Source organism: Spea bombifrons, chromosome 7 (assembly GCF_027358695.1).
Source record: "Spea bombifrons isolate aSpeBom1 chromosome 7, aSpeBom1.2.pri, whole genome shotgun sequence".
Classification (NCBI taxonomy): Eukaryota; Metazoa; Chordata; class Amphibia; order Anura; family Pelobatidae; genus Spea; species Spea bombifrons.
In genome coordinates this window covers 39217984-39238815 of record NC_071093.1, presented here as the reverse complement: position 1 = coordinate 39238815, position 20832 = coordinate 39217984, and the positions used below count along the sequence as shown (strand labels likewise).

Here is a 20832-nt window from a genome sequence, read left to right as displayed (position 1 = left end):
TGGTGCGAATATATATGATGATGATGGGTTTGCTTTCGCTCTTCAGGATGCCTTTGCCAGAGGGGAGGTTTTTATCGGAAGCAAAGAGAATAAGTATGAGGTGCTAGAAGGACTTCCGCCCTCAACTCAAGGGAACCACTGGCAACACGGGATCACCATTGTTACTCCAGACCGAAAGTTCCTCTTCGCGTGTGAGAATGACGTGGATCGTTCGGAGTGGATTTCAGCCTTCCGGAAAGTTCTCAGCAAACCCATGCTTCCTCAGGAATATGCAGGTGAGATTGACCTACTTTTTTTTAGTAGTCATATAACCTATGAATATCAATATATCGGCCTCGGTTTCTTCTGAAGCCACAGATCACTTCCACCACTCACGTAGTTGGATCTATAGCTGTAGGGACTAAATCTAAGTGAAAAAAGAACTTAAATAAAGCAAAAAAAAAAAAAAAAAAGCAACTGCATACAAAAACTTTCCATAAAAATAGCTCAAAAAATATTAGATGGACATATATTTTAGACGTGGTGTTGGCCCCTTAGAGCAAATAATGAATAGATACTGCCAGTGAGATGCTGACCATAAACACATAATACATAAACCTTATATATATATATACAATGGTCACCTTTTCAATGGATCCATGTATAAAGTGGATATAGAGGCAAAAGGTGATCATTGTTAACCTTATTTGCATGCGCCTACCCAGAATCCCTTGTGGTTGTGGCAGCGCCATGAGATTTCTGAGGGAACAACAGGCCTTCTGGCTTGTCTGGTGTCTGTAGATGAGTGTTTAATAATACTTCTACTACCCCTTAATTTTAGTGGAAGGGTTTTCCATCACCTTTACCCACCATAACTTTTGATATAAATATATATGTGTATTGAAGCAGCACAAAAAATAACATACCTCCGGAAATATTCTACTGCTTCTAAAGGTCATTTAATTTCCGCCGGGTTGAATTAACTAACTTTGTCCTTTCAATTCCACTTCAAATACCATCCAACTATTGATCTCTCTGCTTTATTTTAGTGGAAGCTTACTTCAAACATAAACCATAGAAGGGATCGTACAACACAACATTTTACAAATGACAGGAGAACAAGGGACAATCCTAAAAAAAAAAGAAACTTCTAAGGAAGGGGAAATTATTAAGATTAATCGGACGTGCGATCCTGTTGGCCGCTGCAAATAACAGAGCTGGGAAAGGCTCTGGCTACCAGATCTCCAATTTTCACTACACTTTGCTCGAGAAGAAAGACTGGGCATGTATTTTTTTCCATCTCCAGACATTCTATGGACATTTGTGTTGACAGCAGACGTTACGGGGTGACCTCTAGAAGACTTTGATCCAATTCACGCAGCTAAGCTGCACATTGTCATTAATATCTACATGTTTAAATTATAAACTGAGTTTTGTCTGCTTCGGAACTCAATGGTTCTCCTTTACCAAGAACCTCCTGTATGGACGATATGTTTCCGATATGAAATTAAGTTATTTTTTTGACCACACAAAGTGTAAGGAGCCCCTTTCGGAGTCCCAAGCTTGATCTCAACGGCCCTTTCAATGATGGGTCCCAGGATGTGGATCGTAGTCTTAGGGCCGGCCCGACAATGGAGCCAAGTGGGACAACCGCTTTTTTTTTTTTTTTTTTTTTTAAAGCGAAAGAGAGAGAAAGGGGCGCCGAGTGGTTTTCGCTTACCAAGATGTCAGTACCCGCTCGGCGCCCCTCTCTCTCTCCTCTGCGGCGAGTCTCCCTGTTCGGTCTCGGTGCCGGCTTGTAATGCTGAGTGCCAGAAGATTTCCGGCGCTCAGCATTACAAGCCGGCACCGAGACCGAACAAGGAGACTCGCCGCAGGACTGCTGAAAGGTAAGTACAAGGGGGAGGAAGGGTAGATAATGGGGGGGGGGCACGGCAGGGACGGAGGGAGAGGAAGGGTAGATGGGGGGGCAGCATTTTAAAATTCGCCCCAGGCGGCATTTTGCCTTGGGCCGGCCCTGCGTAGTCTGGTCCCCACGTAAATCACCACTGGAATGAATATTTGGAAAACCAACAAATACTCAAATTGCTGTTTTTTTTTCTTTTCATATGACCGTTCTTTACATTCAAATTGCGTATGTGAAAGAGTAGAACCTATCCAGATTTTTAAGACATTTCTTAATTAATCTATTAACTAATTGATGAAATGCAATCTCAGCTTGTCCTGTAAACATAAAATTAAGAATATAATCTGGATTATTCAAAAGCGTATACAGCTGGATTCATTACCTCCGCCATAGCAGCCTAATACGCTTCACAGGCTCACTTTGTTCCTGGGTGGGAAGCTCAAGGCTTATCATAGTCTCTATTACCTCTAATATAGCGCATGATTGCATAGAAATAGTGGAGAAATCATTCATCCTCACTTTGTTAGACAGACTGAGAGAGGCAACAAGGTACACCTGGAATCAGTTAATCAGAGAAGCATTTTTTTGCCTTCTTTTGGATCAACAGCAACAAATTAACAGATATAGGAAAGGCTGAACTTGATGGACGCATGTCTTTTTTCAGCCTATATAACTATGTAACTATGTATTCCAACCTGCTTAAAGAGGTCTGTGCCAGGGCCTACAACCCTCAAAATACCCACCAGAGACATAGAAACCTCACCTTTGGTGGCAGCGGTGGGATACCATACACACAAAAACCCACTGAGAGATCTAGCTATGCATGGATGGGCCGTATATGTTGCCCACCTTTGTGTAGCTCGTTGCCTCTTTTAGTCTGTGGGTAACAGCGGAAATTAACTATTTCTCCATTATTTCTGTGCAATCGGCCCAGTTGGGTATTACTGAGTAAATACAAATCCATGCCAATGATCAACCGAGAGCAAAAGAACAAGCTTGGGGGAAACAGGCGTTATTTTCTGTATATTTCCTTGCCATACAAAAAGAATATGAGATTCTCACCAAAAAACAGACGGCCACTTCTTAGCCTACCCTACAGTGCGTCCCGCTTGGAAGAAAAATCCCCTATCTGTCTGATCCCACCCAAAAGGGCAGTCCAGAACCGGAATGAGAGGCAAAACCAACGACCCCAGATGGGGTACAGTCGGTATCCCTCTAGGCACAAGAGAGCAAGGAGGTCCATTTCTGGACTCACCTTTACAGCAGGGGTGAACCCCAAAAGATCCCAGAAGGGTTAAATGCCATACAATGTTGTGTCCACATAAACCCTAAAGTGTTAAATGGCAAGGAGACTGGAATCGAGTGAATATAGTTGGCATTATGATCCGTTAAACAATGGGCATGACTGGCCCTTTAAAACAAGTCAAACATACATTGCTGTAGAAACAGTAAGGGGGGGTTACTTTAAAAGCTGAGATAGAATGCAAAATAAACATATTTAGTGCTAAAAAATATTTGTAATTCTAGTGCTTGAAGGGGCCTACATTTTAAGGTGGGATTAGGAAATTTGTGAAATCAAAAACTGTGGGTTTTGCATAAAGGGCATTAACTTCTCTTGTTAATTTTGTTTGGTGTGGTGTAAAAAAAATGCTAAACCCGTAACAGAGAATGCGTGGAATAAGAAAATCAACAAATATTAAAATGTAATACGAATTCTTTCTGGCGCGGATGGGATGAGATTGGGGTGAAATTATATGTGTTATGTCAATAAATTATAATATTTAATTAAAAAAAAATATTCTAATATATGTAACACCGATTGAAGCTGCCATGTGGTGGCGCTGTTGTGCAGCACAGATTTGCGCATTGAATGATATCGCCATAGAAACATAGCTTTATACCGACCTCATGTATATTTAAATTCCCTCACTTTATTACTCTCTACTACTTCAGCTGGGGGGCTGTTCCACTTATCCACCACCCTCTCAGTGAAGTAAGACTTTTGGAAGCCCAGATGCAATTGAGTTTCCTGAATTTAGAACGCTGCGGGACACAGAACTAGACGCTCATCTCACACAGATGGTGCTTATTTTTGGTGACTGATTCCTAAAAATGCCGGATGAGACGTTTCTGCAGCGAACGGAAATGGTTAATTCTGCTAAGACACATTGGGAGAGGTTTGTCATTTTTTTTTTTTCATTTTTTATTCGATATTATTGGATATTATTAAATTTAATGAAACAAGTCATTCTGATAATATAAAATCTAACAAATACATTTTGGGTGAAGAAAATGTTTAATCATTGAAATAATTGTGAGAAATGGTGATTTTTATGGCTATGGTGCAAGTACGCGAGTTTATGGGGAAAGCGACTCAGTTATGGTTCTGTTGCCACCTCGCGGAATGATATAATGTACAATATTCCTTTGTAGCTCATTTTGTTGCCGTTAATTTGATACGAAGTACCTCAGATTCTATTTTGTATATATTTTTGTGATACGTTTTTTTTTTGTTAATTTACCCAGATTTTCACGTTCTTATACAGAATGTTTAAAAACAGGGATATCCAATAGGGAGCTACTGTATGCTCAGAATAACGTCAACCCTCAGGGAGCATCTGACTGAGCGGTAGCTGGCTGAGTATCATGGGAGTTATAGTTCAAACAGGACTATACTGGGATGAAAAACAGTCCTGGGCATTTTAAGCACTTATATATAAAAATAGGCCCATCATGTAGTAGCTCTGTGTGCCCTTTGGCCAGGTCAGGCCTGCTTCTAAAGCAGCTGGGGAAGTAATAGTTAACTCCCCCCCAATTGTAGGTCGCCCAAGATTATCGTCGGTGATTAAAGGTGCTGTTCCATTACTCGTGCTATGTAGCATGCTTAGAACGTTAACTTTAGCAGATCTGTCATTTTATTATTAGTTTATTGTTTAATCCCATAAAAAACACACAAGAACTTAGTAGAAGCCCTTGCAGCTTCTATGGCAACAACCTATCAGTGCCTGCTTTTGTGTCACATGACCATTAAGCATTCCCAGCAACAAAAAAATGAATGAACCATTAAAGAATCGATTCTGCGAAGAATGTGTGCATGCAGATGTGCTAGAAATCAATTTCTAATGCTGAATCGAGTAATAAAGTGTGACATTCAGAAGATGAAGTGGAACAGCACCTTTAACAGTCCAATTTTTTTTGTTTTACTGGCATCCTAGCCGAACGAGGCACGTCCGTCCCTCTGCTGAACCTCATGAGCCAAGGATGAAAGGCACTTTACTTTGATGGCTATTCGGAGAATTATATGCTTGACTTTTAGAACAAAGCCGACATTAGTCACTGCGCTGTACAAAAGAAATGATCGCTGTGGAAAGGTAGGATATTAAAAGGTAGCTCAGCTTCGCTTTCTTAACCCTTTCTTAGCTAAAATTACCTAAAACCTGATCCTGTACACTGTTTGTCAGTAAGGGGTTATTAAACTTATTTTTTTCTGTGAGTGACGCGTTTCGTCTCGTTACACCTCTGTGTTCTATGCCGCATGTTTTATCTCGGGGGTAGCGTTCAGAATAACACTCCGCTATACAATATGTACATTATGGGTCTGTGTTTGTAAATTACAATTAAAAATGGTTGTAAACATTTGGATTGTCACCAATAACCATGGTACTTAATGTAATTTGGATCAATAAATTATTACATGAATTTAAGAAAATGGTTCGTTTTGTTCATTGCATACTCTGGTACAAAGTCTGTATATATATAACCCCCGTTGTTCGTATTCTGGATCACAAACATTCTACCGTATGTTTCAAGATTTATAATCTGCCATTTGTGCCTTAAACGGGAGCTGACACACTTTTTATATTACACTACAATTCCAAACTGTACGATAAACGCAGAAATCACGCCATTATTATTGTTTTATATAGGACCGTCATATTCCGTAGCGATGCACAATCACCAATAGTTCTTGAACGGTATTTAAATGAACAGAGTGCTTCATTTTAGCCAACACTGTCCCTTTAAGTTAAAACATCTTTAGCCCAACACCGTTCCATTAAAGCTCAAATAGGAGTATTAGTAAGGCTGTAGTGCTCTCATGTTCCACTAGGTGGCAGCATGCTTGTGTAGACAGATATGTACCCTACACCCCCACAACAATAAAATACCCCATTCACATTGACCTCACTTCTCCTTTGTACCTAACTAGTTAATTTTAGGGACAGTAGTTTGCGAGGTTATAGATCCTCACGGCATCTTGCAGTTACAGCACTGCTATTCCTAACAACTACACCTAATCTTGTCCAGTCAATAAACATGTTTTATTTTGTATATGGTAAATGTGTTAAAAACATCATCATCATTACCGTTTTTTGTGAACAGTCTAGCCCCCACTTTGTATCAATGCATAAGGGATTCCATTTTGCACGTGCAGATATTATTCAGTTATTGGCGTTACAAATAAAAAGCCTGTCCATTTATTCAGACCGTACTAAAGCCTATAGCGCTGCGTAAATTGTTGGCGCTATATAAATAAAAGATAATTTATTCTTATTTTACACCAAAAGGAAGGATAGCTTCCCACCCCCAGCCCTGCTACGATAACTCAAGCAGAATAAAAGAGGACACCCCACAGTATATAAGATAAATTGCATGGTTTATTTTGTAGCACTGGCAGTTGGTCGGCCTCGCTGGTACCAGTACTACTGCTCTTGATTACATAAAATTTCACTACCAGTGTGACCGTCTGGCATGGTACCGGAAACTGAAGGGGTAAATGTACAAATCCGTTATCTGTAATAAATATTGCATATTAAAAGAAAGTCCATTTGTATTTAAATAACCTTAACACGTGTGGTTTATATTGGCTGTGCATTTCACAAACAAGACTATCACGCATACTGGACCTTAGGTTCGACTGCGAATTCTTGCAGCTGTGGTCAAAGGATGAGGCAAGGAAAATTCACTTTTTAAATCAAGCTATGGGTTAATGTTGAAAAAGAAGAAGGATTTAATAAAATTCAAAATGAATAATATTGAGGGAATTTGTCAATATTGATCGGTTTGGCTTTGACAAAGAAGCCGCCTGCATTCTTGCAAAACGCGTAGGGATCTATGCACTTCATTGCAAAATGTATTTTCAATTCATGATCAGAATTAACAAAAGAAAAAAAAAATGCGGACAAATGTCAATATTCACTCAAACTATTTCCTCCTGCTACCCATGTGTTTTAATTTGTATAGACCAAACATTCGAAGGGACGCAGACAGCTCTTTATAGCCGTTTACAAATAACCCCTTGAAGGTTGGAATCAGGAATTTGTTGCTCCAGTCCCGCTTTTAATTCAGAATCATGCAGCTCCGAGTTATAAAGTATTGGGTGCCACTTTTCAGTCTAGCTCGATGGGACTGCTATCATCTTGGCCGTCCTCTAGGTCCTCATCTTCGCCGGCTCCCATGAGGCTGTTCAGTAGGTTGCCTTGAAGAGGAAAGTCACCATTAAAAAGGGCATCAGTGTAGAGAATAATTTAACCTGCCTCCTACCTCTTTGGAGTCACCATGAATACGTGTCTTTAACCACAAATCAAACCTATTTTCCAAATGTGACCTGAAGGAACTTCAATTGAGACTCTACAACCATACAACAAGCTACCTAAGGATTAGGAGTATGCGCAGAGTCACACAGGTTATTTTAACTAAACTGCCAGGTCTGGAAACAAAGTATGAACAGCCAATCACAGTATCAGCATAATGGGGGGGGGGGTAACAGTCTCACTAAATATTTACAATTCTTCCAAATGGGGCGCACATCCACATAGGGGAAAAAAGATTTTTGAAAAAAATAGTGTGACTGTATGCAAATGAGACTCATTTGCATACAGAGTCACACTATTTTTTTCAAAAATCTTTTCCCCTATGTGGATGTGCGCCCCATTTGGAAGAATTGTATAGATTATTAAGTGTTGGAGGAACGCTTATTTGGGTGCTGCTGCCTAATTAGGGAAAGTATTATTTATTCATTTACACTAGTGGTGTGTGTTTTCTTTTCTTGTGTTTTCCCTAAATATATAGAAGGAAGGAAAGGAACGGCATGTGGTTACAAGCATTTTGTGTGCTCTTACCCAGTAAACCTCCGTATGAAGAGGACTGCTTAGGTGGGACACCAAAGAAAAGCTGTCCTATTCTGTCCAGGTACTGGAAGACAAGAAAGCACAAAAAAACAAAAAAAAACAACAAATTAAACACTTAAGATCCAGAGTCGAAAGTGTTCCCAGGCTGATAATTACATTTATCAGAAGGATAAAGTTGATACCATGTGTTGGGCCAATATAGAAAAGATGTAACATTTGAATAATTCCATCAGAAGTCTCTGAGGTCCTGGAAAACCATGTGACTCTACATCTTTTCCCACGTTGGCTTAATAAAAGGCATCAACTTCAACTAAAGACTTTAGATTCTCTTGGGCTAATATGGTTATACCCATCTTTTTCTTATGAAAACGCTGGTTGGGTTTGTAGACCTCAATGATGGAGTTTCACGTGTTAAAGCCAACGTAAAAGCGCGTAAGGTAAATACATGCTCTAAGATGCACGCTTCATTAAAATGTTTACAGCCAAAGTTAACTGGAGGCGAGTCACGTCTATCACAATGGGGTCTGTAAACTAAATCCTGAGTGTCTACCTTCTAGCAAGAGAAACGTGCCAGAGCCAGGTGGACCTCCAACCAGCCATCGTAACACTGTCCATGACTCGGCTTCGGTTAGATTGGATTCTGTAAGATGTCAAAGTCCTAAATGCCTGTGTTTTGTGGAGCGGTGGCATTTACAGCTTGGATAGTTTTACGATGATTCACGTGATAACATCTCCCCCACTTTACAGACTATTTTAAGAAAAACAAGCATCTTGTAACCTACCTCATTATACATGGGATCTCTCCTTAGAGAGGGCTGATACTGTTCACACAATACTGTAAATACGGTTAATTTCCCACTAGAAAGAACATAAAAAAACAAAAAAAAAACATCAGATAACTTAGTAGTTGTTACTATAAAGCAACACTCATGATCCTCAGACAGGCCAGGAATCAGATTGCATAAAAACATCTGAGATGGCAGAGAACACGTTTAGAGCGTGTGATGCCGTGTTCAGGACTCTGGCATTCAACAGGTTAATAACGCATGCGAACAGTTACTGTTTAATGCTTAGAGATGCTTTGATCTTCTTAAGTGTTTGGTGGTGGTTTGCACGCTGCGTTAAGGCGCGTTGTGAGTATCTAATAAACCTTCGATGGTTCACGAAGATAATTGTAAAGCAGCCTCTTGTGGCTTTAATGACTGTAAACCGACTTTTAATAGTAACTTGGATGTGGAAAAATTGGTTCAGCCCCATCACATTTAGCCCTGACATGTCATGAATTACAGAGTCGGGGCTTTCTGCCCCGTTTACTGTATATTCTATGCACGTAAACAACAGGTCAATGCAGCCCCTGAGGCTATAACGTGAACCAAAGGACGGGGAAGACTTTTTCTTTTCAAATAGTAAAAAGAGGAGCGTGAGATTTTAACAGTGTGATCATACCCCTCTACAGCCAGCAGGAGGAACCAGATGAAGTTCAAGAGGGGCTGTACAAACGGAGGTCCCCTTTCTATCGAAGGATGCTTCTCGGTGTAGGTTGTAAAAACCACGGAAGCGCTAATTTTGTTTTTTAAACATAGAAATCTGGAAGCAAAAAAAAAAAAAAAATTATATTAATAGCACAAGAAAATATTTTATTTATAGAATAAAAAGCAGATCACAATAAATAAATACGCCGTTTAAACATGGTTCAGATTCCACTCGGTCACAAAGATACTCAAGCGAGAACAACGGAAACACTGTATACAAAGGAGACGTATCCTATAGAGAGTTGGTTTGACCGCTTTGTATGAACAGCCAAAGCTGAAAATGTCAGCCATTCGCTTTAAGAGCAAAGGGTGGTCTACAAGAAATGAACAATCCCAGCCGGCTGAAACTTATCACATAGAATTCTAAATACCGTTAGTTCTTTGGTGGCAGATCCTGTGGATAATTAAACAGGTTAGCAGTACGGCGTAGGTGCAATTCATGGTTATTTGCCACTGGACTTACTGTAAGACTGCCTGAGCCACAAACATGTCCACCTCGCCGCAGTATCCCCTGGTGGACGAATATTCTACCAACATATTCGCACAGCCTTCTCCGTCTGAGGAGTGCAGGAAGTGGTAACGCGATTCATAGTAGTTTTGCTCTGGAAGAGAAAGGCAATCTGTAAAGTTACATCCCAGGGTGACAAAGATCTGCAAGCCATAACGGGCTATCCTTACGGTCAACAGAAGGCAACCTTGGCTTTCCACTTTTCACCATTCTAGCCATAGTAAGAGAGCTGGAGCGTGCCACGTACAGCCTTAAGCCACGTTTATTTCATGGCTATATACACATTATCCAAAACGCAGAGGCGATCCAAAACAGGGGTAAACAGGGGGGAAACGCTTTCACAATACCTAATACAGTTACCCATTCAAAACACCATCATAACCAGAAACAGACATGTCCGTTTACCTTTCCATAGTGTTATAGCCAATAACTGGTGCAATTTTGGATGACCTAATTTGCCAGAACCACCAGTCGACCACTTAAGTGCCCTGGATACAAAAGCCACTCTTTCAGGGGAATTTTGATCCATCAAGCTAAATAATTTGGCCAGGTTTTCTAAAGGAAAAAAAAAAACAACAAAAAAGACAATTGTCAGGTAACATAGAAAGTAACAATTCTACATACGGCCGTGTCACAAGCATTCAACGCCAGTCAACAGTACCAAGCAGAACGTGCTTCAGGGTCCAGGATTAAAGAGACGAATTGGCCTCGGGCATCTCTGGAAGTCTGCAACATTTCAGAACACTAAACGTAGATGACACGTCTTTGTATATGTCCTAACGTGTACGCTGACCCTCTTAAATGCATCACAAACTTCCAATGACATCGAGGTCTATTCAATAATTTTTTGGTGCATCAAGGTGATGGTTGAATTGAGTTGCGGAGGTTCCACTCAACAGGAACATTCTGTACTCACTAAAGTGAATATAGCTACCAACTAGACATTTCGAGCTGCCTCAACTCCTGTGGGAATCGGACATTGACAAACAGTTGAGTCAAGCAGTCAACAATATCAACTCCGCTTCTCAGAAAGAGGGAGAACGGGTCAAAGTCTCAACTCTGAACCAAACTGATCCGCTAGACCGTGCCTGACCCACCTTGGGGGGAAACATTTGGTTTTCCAAGTGAAAACGGATTCCAACTTAAGACATGTTGTCTGGCTTAAATAAGACAATATTCATTTTGTGTCAAGTCTCACCCTGGCCAGAAGGCCACACCTGGGGACACTTACCTAATAACTCATCGGTTACTTTAGCCTCTGACTTTTCTAGAGACTCCAAAACAAGCATAGATAAATCAGCTGCACTGTTTTGCTAAAAGAAAAAACAGGAATGAGCGGATACATGAATGTTTAAAGAAGTCATAATACCCAGTTTTGCATTGAAACAAAGTACAAACTTCACAAGAAACCATTGTTAAATTTTATTTTTTGGGTTAAAGAAAAAAAAGCCAAATCAACCCCAGAAACTGGAACAAGTTCTCACCTGACCATGGCTGAAGAACAGAAGGGCCCCGGAATACATTAATTCTTGTGCTTCTGCGTGTTTGCTCTGTGACATGTACCTACAAACAAACAAGTTGATGGCATGACATACGATCACCTCAAGGTACTGGAAAATACTAGAGGATGTGTGTTGACATAGAAATTAGTTGATAGACAATTTTATGACCTGGGGGAGATCCCAGCGCGAGATCCGCATAAAAGAGCAGGAGAAGTCAGGAGCCAGCAGAGAGCATTTAGGAGTCAGGGATCGGTGGCTTCGTTAAGCCTTGAGCTAGAGAATCCAGAATTGATCCAACATTGGGTGGATACGGTATTTATACATACACATTCCGAATATTGTATAATTATGAGGATTGTATAGAACCATAATTACAAACCTGTCTACAATCAGAAGGATAAACAGGGTCACCACTGGTGGTCAACTGACTACAGTTTGAGCACCGTGACTCTTAGTTGCTTTTTATCATAAGCAGTCATTGAATTAATCTGGCCCTGTTGGCCTTGACTCCTGCTATCAGAAGTGGGGTTGATCATTGATGGCTGCCGAATGATCAAGAAACCCACCAGCGTAAGTTCCTGCTGTGACAGAAAAGGACTTCTCAGTTGTCCGACTCAGCAGGATATAGCGGGAGTTCTACAAAAGAACCTTTGGGAGTTTCAGGTTCTTAGAGAGCATACAAAGACCCTTTGAGGGCCACATTTTTTTCTGTGGGCTGGCAGCTGGATCCCACCTCCCTACCAAATGTAGTAAAGATATTCCTGATGAGAAATAATCAGCATTTTGTATCCATTTCAGCAGTGATTCTCAAATGCTTGGCCGCAGACCACGGTGGTTCTGTTGCTGATGGAAAGCTTGACTCAGCCTGCTTGCTTGTGCTTGGGAAAGACGAAGCGGGTCGCGATAAACTTTTACCTAACCCCAAAGCTGTTAACAGAACTATTTGTGGATCGTTACACATAAATGTTCAGTTTCCCAGACATCCGTAAAACATACTTTTCTATGTCAGGATTATAGCTTTACTATCCTGAGAGTAATGAGACTTGTAATTCCGCCAAGGATAATTCCAGACCTGGAATTGTCACTGTTGCGTTTTTTTATTTATTTATAATGTATTTCAGATCCACGATGAACGTTGTGAATTACTGAACTTTAAGTAAATATGGCCAAACAAAACAAAGATGAATTTTATGTTACTTTAAGTGCATAACGCCACTCTGTGTAAATCAGGTTAACACAGCAGGGCCAGATAAGGAGTTAATATAAGCATACCTGGGGACCCTCTAAATGAACATACTCTAGCTATATTAACCCCTTAACAGCCCATCATGAAGATTCTATGCAGCGACTCGAATACCGGTTCTCATGGAAACCTTGACTTTCCATTATTTAAAGATACACTCAAAGGAGTCACCTGTATTCAAGCAGCGACACCAGCCATAACATAGCACCAATTGGTAGCGTTAGATATGATCGGTGCAGTGTCACCTGGAGTTTGGGGCAGAAACTAGAGCGTTCCCAGGTATACTGATACACAAGCCCTTTAACTCCTTTCCTACCATAAGGAGCTTCACTCCGCTGCAGCTTTTATATCCTCATTACACGAGAGAATTAATGTGATCAAAAGGTGATTTCTGTCACTTGGCTGCTGGAGACAAGAGAGCCAACGTGTAATATAAATCACTGTACGGCACATATATATATACACACACACACTATATATAACAGCACACTATATATAACAGCATTCCCTAACAGCTGCCAGGAGATGACACCTATAGAACTTGCCCCGGGCATCACTGCTCCTCCAGCTGTTCTCAGAATACAACCCCCCGCTCCACCAGTCAGAAGTGATGAGAGTTGGAGTCATTTAACTGATCGCATGTAATTGCAGCCAGGTAGCCCTGCTTCCAGTCCCAATAACCTTTAAATCGTGAGGCTTAGTACTTAAGTCAAGACATGGTGAGCCGGGCATCAGCCAAGCCACACAGCACTCAACAAGCTCTGCCCAAAGGCAACCAGGCCCTGTGAGCCAATCAGTGGCACAGCAGGGTCCCTATTTCTGGCAGCGAAAGGGTTAACAGCAGGCACACGACAGATTGACGCTTACCAAAGCAAATGAAACCAAGGGAAAATACAAGCCCCGCCCTTCCATAGCAACCAGCAAAGCCAACAGCCAATCAGCAGCAGAGGAGTTTCGGCTAAGGGCCTCGGAAAGCTCTGGAACGTCTAACTGAACGGGTGGTTAGTAGTGAGGGGTAGCGGGGAGCCTTTCCAGTACCTGAAAAACAGGGTCCGGTACATCTGGTGGGCCTCGTAATAGTCTCCCTTTTCAACGCTGGCCCGCAGCTTTCCTTCCACCCGCTGTACCCCACCCCGGTTCCGGGCGCTGCCTTTGGAGCTCTCCTGCTCCGCCATTGTAGCAGCCATCATGGGGAGGGCGCAGAGACGTCAGCTTTGCTACGCAGCTCAATACGCGTCCTCTGCTGTGCGTACGGAAGCTGCATAGGGTCAAGAAGGCGAATGCGTAGACATGTCACGTGACGTGAATTCTAGTAAATGGTTGGCTTCCTCAGAGCTGTCATGCTAAGCCCCTCGGCCGTTCTACGGGTGTATAACGTATTCTTATGCTCGTCTTTTAGAGCCACAACGGAAACTAAATAGACATTTGATGATAAATGAGCACATCATGCGTTACATGAAGCGTATTGCTCTCCGTAACCCTTTAATTGCCATAGAGTATTAGTCCTCTTCATGCATACCCCCCCTTCATTTCAAATGGCCAGAGGGACACTTTTAGGGGGTGTGGCTAAATGACGAGGCTTTAACGGGACGTTCATGTAATCAGATCAGTCACTGAGAAAATGATTATATTTTATTTATACGATTTCCTGCAGTTTTATACACATTTTTGGGGCTGCCGAACTCTGTGATACCCTAATACCCAGCAATTATTCAGAGCTTCTAGAAAAGAGGGGCAGGAAAGGGGGAGTTGAAACTAAAATAGGGACTGTGCCTCCTAAAGAGGGGGCGTTGGGAGTTACCGTATATTCCCGCGTATAAGACGACTGGGCGTATAAGACGACCCCCAACTTTTACAGTCCAAATATAGAGTTTGGACTATACTCGCCGTATAAGACTACCCCTCTACCCAGCAAACAACAACCAGCCAATCACGGCAAGCGATGTACCTTACCGGTGATTTGCTGGTTGATTTGCTGACATATACATACATGCACTGCCCTTACACACACACACACACACATATATAATATATATATCTATATATATATCTACACATATGCCTGTCCATACATACACATTTATACACTGCCCTCACCACACACCCCTGCCTTTACACACACATGTATATGTATATATACACACACACACACGTATGTATATATATATATATATACACACACACACGTGTGTGTGTGTGTGTGTGTGTGTGTGTGTGTGTGTGTGTGTATATATATATATATACACACACCAGTATATATATATATATATATATACATACACACCAGTGTGTGTGTGTGTATATATATATATATATATATATATATATATTTCTCCCCCCTTTGTCCCTTTCTCCCCATCTCTTACCTTATCTTCTGTCTTCTTTCTTCCATCCAGTTGTGGGAGCCCGAGGTCTGGCACTTCAGACCTCGGCTTCCCTGCTCTCTAATCACTACGCGCCGGCTATTGATGCCGGGCGCCGGGACATGACGTCATCCCTGCGCTCGGCATCAATAGCCGGCGCGTAGTGATTAGAGAGCAGGGAAGCCGAGGTCTGAAGTGCCAGACCTCGGGCTTCCCTGCTCCCTCATCACTACGCGCCGGCAATTGATGCCGGGCGCCGGGACATGACGGCATCCCTGCGCTCGGCATCAATATCCGGCGCGTAGTGATTAGAGAGATTGGTGGCTTCGTGGGAACCTCCGGCTTGGTAAGTACCCGGCGTATAAGACGACCCCCCACTTTTAAGAAGATTTTTTGGGGTTAAAAAGTCGTCTTATACGCCGGAATATACGGTATGTTAATGTAAAGCTGTATTTTTCTCTCCCCGGCAGGTATACAGCAGCCGCTCACCGTTACACCGATTGATGATAATACAGAAGAAGCTGCACGGTTTTGGGTGTCTTTGTTTCCAGTTCGGTTGTGCCAGCTTACCACCTATTTACAGTGATAAATTTAGACCAAGAAATTCTCCTGTGACCAAAGGTGGCCTTTTGCGTGATCGGGCCGGTACATCATTAGTCCCTTGCCCGAGATTGTAAAGGTAAAAATGATGTTACCGCTGGATTCACCCACTGTCCAGAGACATTGGCTGCCCAGCAACCCCCAATCTTCAGCGGGTAACCACTACCCACCCAACACACACCGTGCTTCCACAAAAAACCATGGAGCCTTTCTACGAAGTAAATACAGAAAGCTTAAAAGGCGCCTAATAAAGTACAGGAGGAGAAATGTTAGAACAAGGAGGTCCCAATCTAGAACTAGAGGGTGGCTGATAAATAGAACCGCATCAACAAATAAGAAGACGGAGGACTGATTAAGGTCTTCAAAGCAGGATAAATGGGCAGACTGGAGCAGTTGAATTGGTCTTATCTGCCGACAAATCACAAGGGAGTACGAGGGGAAAAAATGGGCTGAAAGTAACAGCGAAGGTGTAGAGGAGGGTGAAAATGGGAAAGATGGGTGTGGCTACAATTAAGCCCCACCTTCCTCAGTATTACACTTGTTAACGGGTAACAGCTTCCCAAACAGTTATGTGACGTCTCCGGAGTCCCCGGCTGCGTTTAGGATACACAGTCACAACGATCTGCGCAGGTTCATTATCTCACACGGAGCTCCGCCGTCACACGTCTCTCAATCCCTTCGCTAACGTGATGAGGGAAACGACCGCTGCAAACAAACCAGCTTTTACCACTTTACGTTTTATCATGAAATTGTTAGATTAGCAAATCTTGACATATAGAACGAGTGTGAATGTCAGTCTAAAGGTGCTGTTCCACTCAGACAAAACGTTACTCTCCCTTCACCCTGTATGCTAAGGAAACAAGTCTCAAAAGGACAACTGTAGCGAGAGGAAAATCTCTCTACGTTCCTTAACCCCTTCAGGACCGGGATTTTTAAGCTAGGGTGTCGCTAAAGGACCGGAGCCGTTTTTGTGTTTTTGCAATGTCTTTCTTCAACTGTAATTTTTCTCTTATCAAGTGGTGCACCCACACAAATCATATATTGTTTTTTTCAGCACAAGTAGGGCTTTCATTTGAAACCATATTAAGCTGGGTAGTACATTGTTTTATTTGAAATAAACTGGAAAAAGTGGGGAAAAAATGAAAAAAATGCATTTTTTTACAGTTTTGTATACATACAAATTGTACACACATTGAACCAATGGGAAAAAATTATCCCAAATATATTCATTAAGTTGTCCTGATTTGGAAACCACCCAACATGGCCAGGATTTTTATCTATTTTGACCAGTATAGGGGAAAATATTGCAAGGCATGCATTACGTTTTTGAAATGTAATTTTTTTCAAATTTGGCATGGTAGTCTAATAACTGCAATAGTTGTCACAGATACTGATTATCCCCCCAAAATTATATGTTTATGAACAGTAGATAAATCAAGGTGTACAACTAGGGTCATTTTGACACTTTTCAAACAGGGATTTTATCGCCAATTGCTGCCAAATTTTGAGGTATTTTTATATATTTTTTTTTTTTTTTGCATATGTTGCAATGTTGCTTTAGATTTTATATTATATTTTGTATAGAATATGTGCAACTGCAGAAAAAAAACACCAAATTGTGTTCACCAACATCCCCCGGTTCCAACAAGGCCTCACATGCATGGTTCATGCAATTTTTGAGGAAGCTATGAGGGCAAAACTGGAACATGCGCATTTTCGTTTTCACATTTGGATTTTTCAGAAATTGGTTTCCTGGGCCCATATCCCATTTGGGAGATTTTGGAAGCCCCCCAATGTAAATTACCCCATAAAAGTATACATTTATGAACAGTAGACAAGTCAAGGTGTTCAACTAGGGTAGTTTTGACAGTTTTCAGTTAGCCATTTCTTCACTGATGTCTGCCAAACTTCACAGGGAAATTATTTTATTGCGTTTTTAACGCATACATTTCAATGTTGCACTGAATTTCTTGCACACCATAAGTGCAACAGTGGAAGAAAGCACCACATTTTGTTCACCAACATCCCATGAGTCCAACAAGGCCTCACATGCATGGTTCATGCATTATTTGAGGAAGCTATGAGGGCAAAACTGGAACATGTGCATTTACATTTTTTAAAATATTTTTTTTTATCAGATTACTTGTAAGTGACAGGTTTAGGCCGCTGACATCAATCAGGGAGACCGATCAATAATCAGCGACTTAAAATGTCACCGACAAGTGATCAGGTAATAATTATGATTTTTTCATTTATTAATAATTTGTTTTTTCATAATTACCCTAGATGACCCCTCTCTCTTTGTAGAGCAGGGTCATCCGTGGGCTGCCATAATGATCCGATCACTCCTATTGGCCAGGAGCGATCTGATCAGCCCAGCATTTGACCTGGAAGCACCCTGGACTTTCAGGTCAGTGCTGTTATTTTTTTTATTATTATTATTATTTTATTATTTTTTTTAAATTAATTTATTTTTTAAAATTTTTTTATTATTATTTTTTATATTTTTTTTTAACTCTTTCAATGCTGATGCTCCATTGAAGCACAGCATTGACTGGTATTTAGTCCCCACAAGCTTGTGGGGACTAATATTAACCCTTGCAATGCTGCGATGGGGGTCATACACAATCGCAGCATTGAAGGGGTTAATTGAGGAAGAGGAGGGTAGGGGTTAACTGAGGAAGGGTGAGGGTGGGGGGGCTGGTCTCCACACTCATGTGGAGACCAAAGAACCCTGTCTCCCTGTCCCTGAAGCTGCCTCTGGCAGCTGGGACACAATCTCCAACAGACTGGAGATTGTAGGGGAGGAGTCTCTCTGATCAGTCCTACAGGACTGATCAGAGGACTTCTGGGGGCTCGTTTTTGCTGTTGCTGGTCTGCCTGGGTTTCCAGGCAGACCACCAGCAGCAGAGCCCCCTACAAAACGGGAATTAACCCCTTCAATGCCGCGATTGCGGCATTGAAGGGGTTAACGCTGCACTGACGCTCTCATGGAGCGATCAGGCAGCAGGGGGGTGTTGGGTCAGGTCCCCACACTTGTGTGGGGACCCATTCAACACCCCCACCCCTTCCCTGAAGCTGCCTGTGGCAGCTGAAACCGCGATTGCAGATCTTTCTGCAATCGCTGTTTCTGCCTACAAAATCACTCCGTGGGAGTGATCGTAGGCATGGGGGCGGGCTTAGACAGTCTGTGCTGTCTGCCCAGGAGTCCTGGGCAGACAGTAGCAGCAGCGCCTCCACGATCACCGCGATCGTGGTGATGTGGGGGCGTTTTTTGGAGGAGACGTACCTGGTACGTCCCGGTCTACCGGTGACCAGTAACCAGGAAGTACCAGGTACGTCCCGGTGCTGAAGGGGTTAAAATAGAATAAGGCAAAGTTTTTAAAAAAGCCTTTGCAGCTTTAGCTATAAAAAGTGAAGTTTGTTTTTTACTTATTTTCTCTGCAGAGTAATCGCAGACATTGGCTTCGGATCACTCCATGTGTCGCAGATCGGAGGACGGACAGAAGCTGGTACAAGCCATATGTATGACAGCCAGTCAGCAAGTATGGAAAAAGCTATATTTTCAAGGCCAAGCTGTAGATTGTGAATCAAGGACGTCAAACAGCTGCAGCCCCAGCTTTCTACAAAGTTTTCCCGGGGGGGGGGATGACGACACAAAAAGGCCCCTCTAGCGGTATTTCTAGTTTAAGGCACGATTCTTTTTACCCATACAATTCCTTTCGTTAACGCTCGGTGTGTGCCATTCTCTAAAGAGACAGTCGGCACCGCATCAGCAGCTTTCTCAGGCTGGAGTGGCGCTGGCTACCTGTATAACGTATAATTTCAACGTGTGATGAACTTGCCAGTTTAACTATACATTATACAGGGCCAGGCAAGCTTTTCCTGCAGGAGAAGGTCGCTGGGTTTGGACCTTCTTAATGTATTGTGAGATCAAGGAGCCAAAACAGCTCTGTCGAGGCTTCATTAAGTCAATTGTCTCCAACCAGGGGAGGAAATTAAAACATAAATCATGAGATTTGTCATTAAATAATTTATAACGTATAATATAGAATTCAAAGTTTGAGGAGACTGAAGAAGTCTTACCGACATAACGCGTTGAAAGCCTGCAAGCAGAAGCTTAATGGGGGCTGGAACTTCATAATGAATAGAAACTGAAATACAACTCCTGCCAGCGCTCATCAGCTCTCTCCCTTCAGTGAATAGATGTGGCTTTCCTGCATCATAACTACAATCGAGCCAAGCTCTTACGAGATAGAAAAGGTATTCAAATTCATTTGGACCACTATGAGCTCTGCAAGTTTCTTAATTCATATTTTGTATAAATAGGCATGTTTTCCTGCATATGCGCCAAACATGTATTTTGGGGAGATTGTTTCTTTTTCAGCCAAATGTTGGCTTTTACCTTTTTGCACATTAGTTTGTCCTGATTCGCTCCCCCTCTGGCCCTAGTTACTACTACCTCTTCTTACAATTACCCATACTATACATTTTTATCGAGCGGAGCCCTGAAACTCCCACCATTCCTGCCAGGAACTTTATTTGGTACCATCAGGCTAGATGGCGGCTCACGGGCCGGGTTCTCTTTTCCTGATGCATCTATGTATTAGTGTATATTTCTGATGTGTGTGTAAACTGCCCCTATTAAATTGTACAGCGCTGCGGAATCTGTGGAGTCAGACATTTTACCAGGGCACTCCTCAATGGATACATAAAACACTGCAGACCGCATACAGAAAAGAAATATGTTTATTACCATTTTTAAATATTACATGCACTCAATTTAAACTTTATTTAAAACATATCAATATCTTTTCCCCAATATAGAGCAAGCAGAAAAAAAATAAACCCCCAAAACTTGAACAAAAGTCACTTGAAAAAGCCTTTACAAAAATACATTGCATTGTCCTATTTTTTTTTGCATTTTAAAAAATAAATTAGTATTTTGGAATAATCCCTTTCTATCCCATCCCCACTTTAAATTTACATTTGCATGTATACGACTTGTGCAGTTTCTGTACATCCGGTTTCCTATGCCTGGCCCATCATGTCTCGTGCGATTTACACCATC

General features: G+C 41.8%; 2 protein-coding genes across 2 annotated transcripts in view; one reads left to right on the top strand and one right to left on the bottom strand.

The window, feature by feature from the left end:
• The window catches only part of ADAP1 (ArfGAP with dual PH domains 1), a 37107-nt gene extending 35985 nt beyond the window's left edge, over positions 1–1122 (top strand). The window contains exons 10-11 of the mRNA XM_053471764.1: positions 47–275; positions 1029–1122. Of these exons, the coding sequence (XP_053327739.1) occupies positions 47–275; positions 1029–1057 (258 nt within the window). The 3' untranslated portion in view covers positions 1058–1122. The remainder of the gene's footprint in view (positions 1–46; positions 276–1028) is intronic.
• A 5400-nt stretch (positions 1123–6522) lies between these two features.
• Positions 6523–14027, bottom strand: GET4 (guided entry of tail-anchored proteins factor 4). The gene is made up of 9 exons (XM_053471499.1): positions 13837–14027; positions 11538–11616; positions 11285–11366; positions 10459–10608; positions 10009–10147; positions 9460–9600; positions 8796–8871; positions 8005–8077; positions 6523–7361 (listed from the first exon to the last, which is right to left on the bottom strand). The coding sequence occupies exons 1-9, from the start codon at positions 13986–13988 to the stop codon at positions 7273–7275; spliced, it is 981 nt and encodes a 326-aa protein (XP_053327474.1). The 5' UTR covers positions 13989–14027; the 3' UTR covers positions 6523–7272.
• Positions 14028–20832: the final 6805 nt, after the last annotated feature.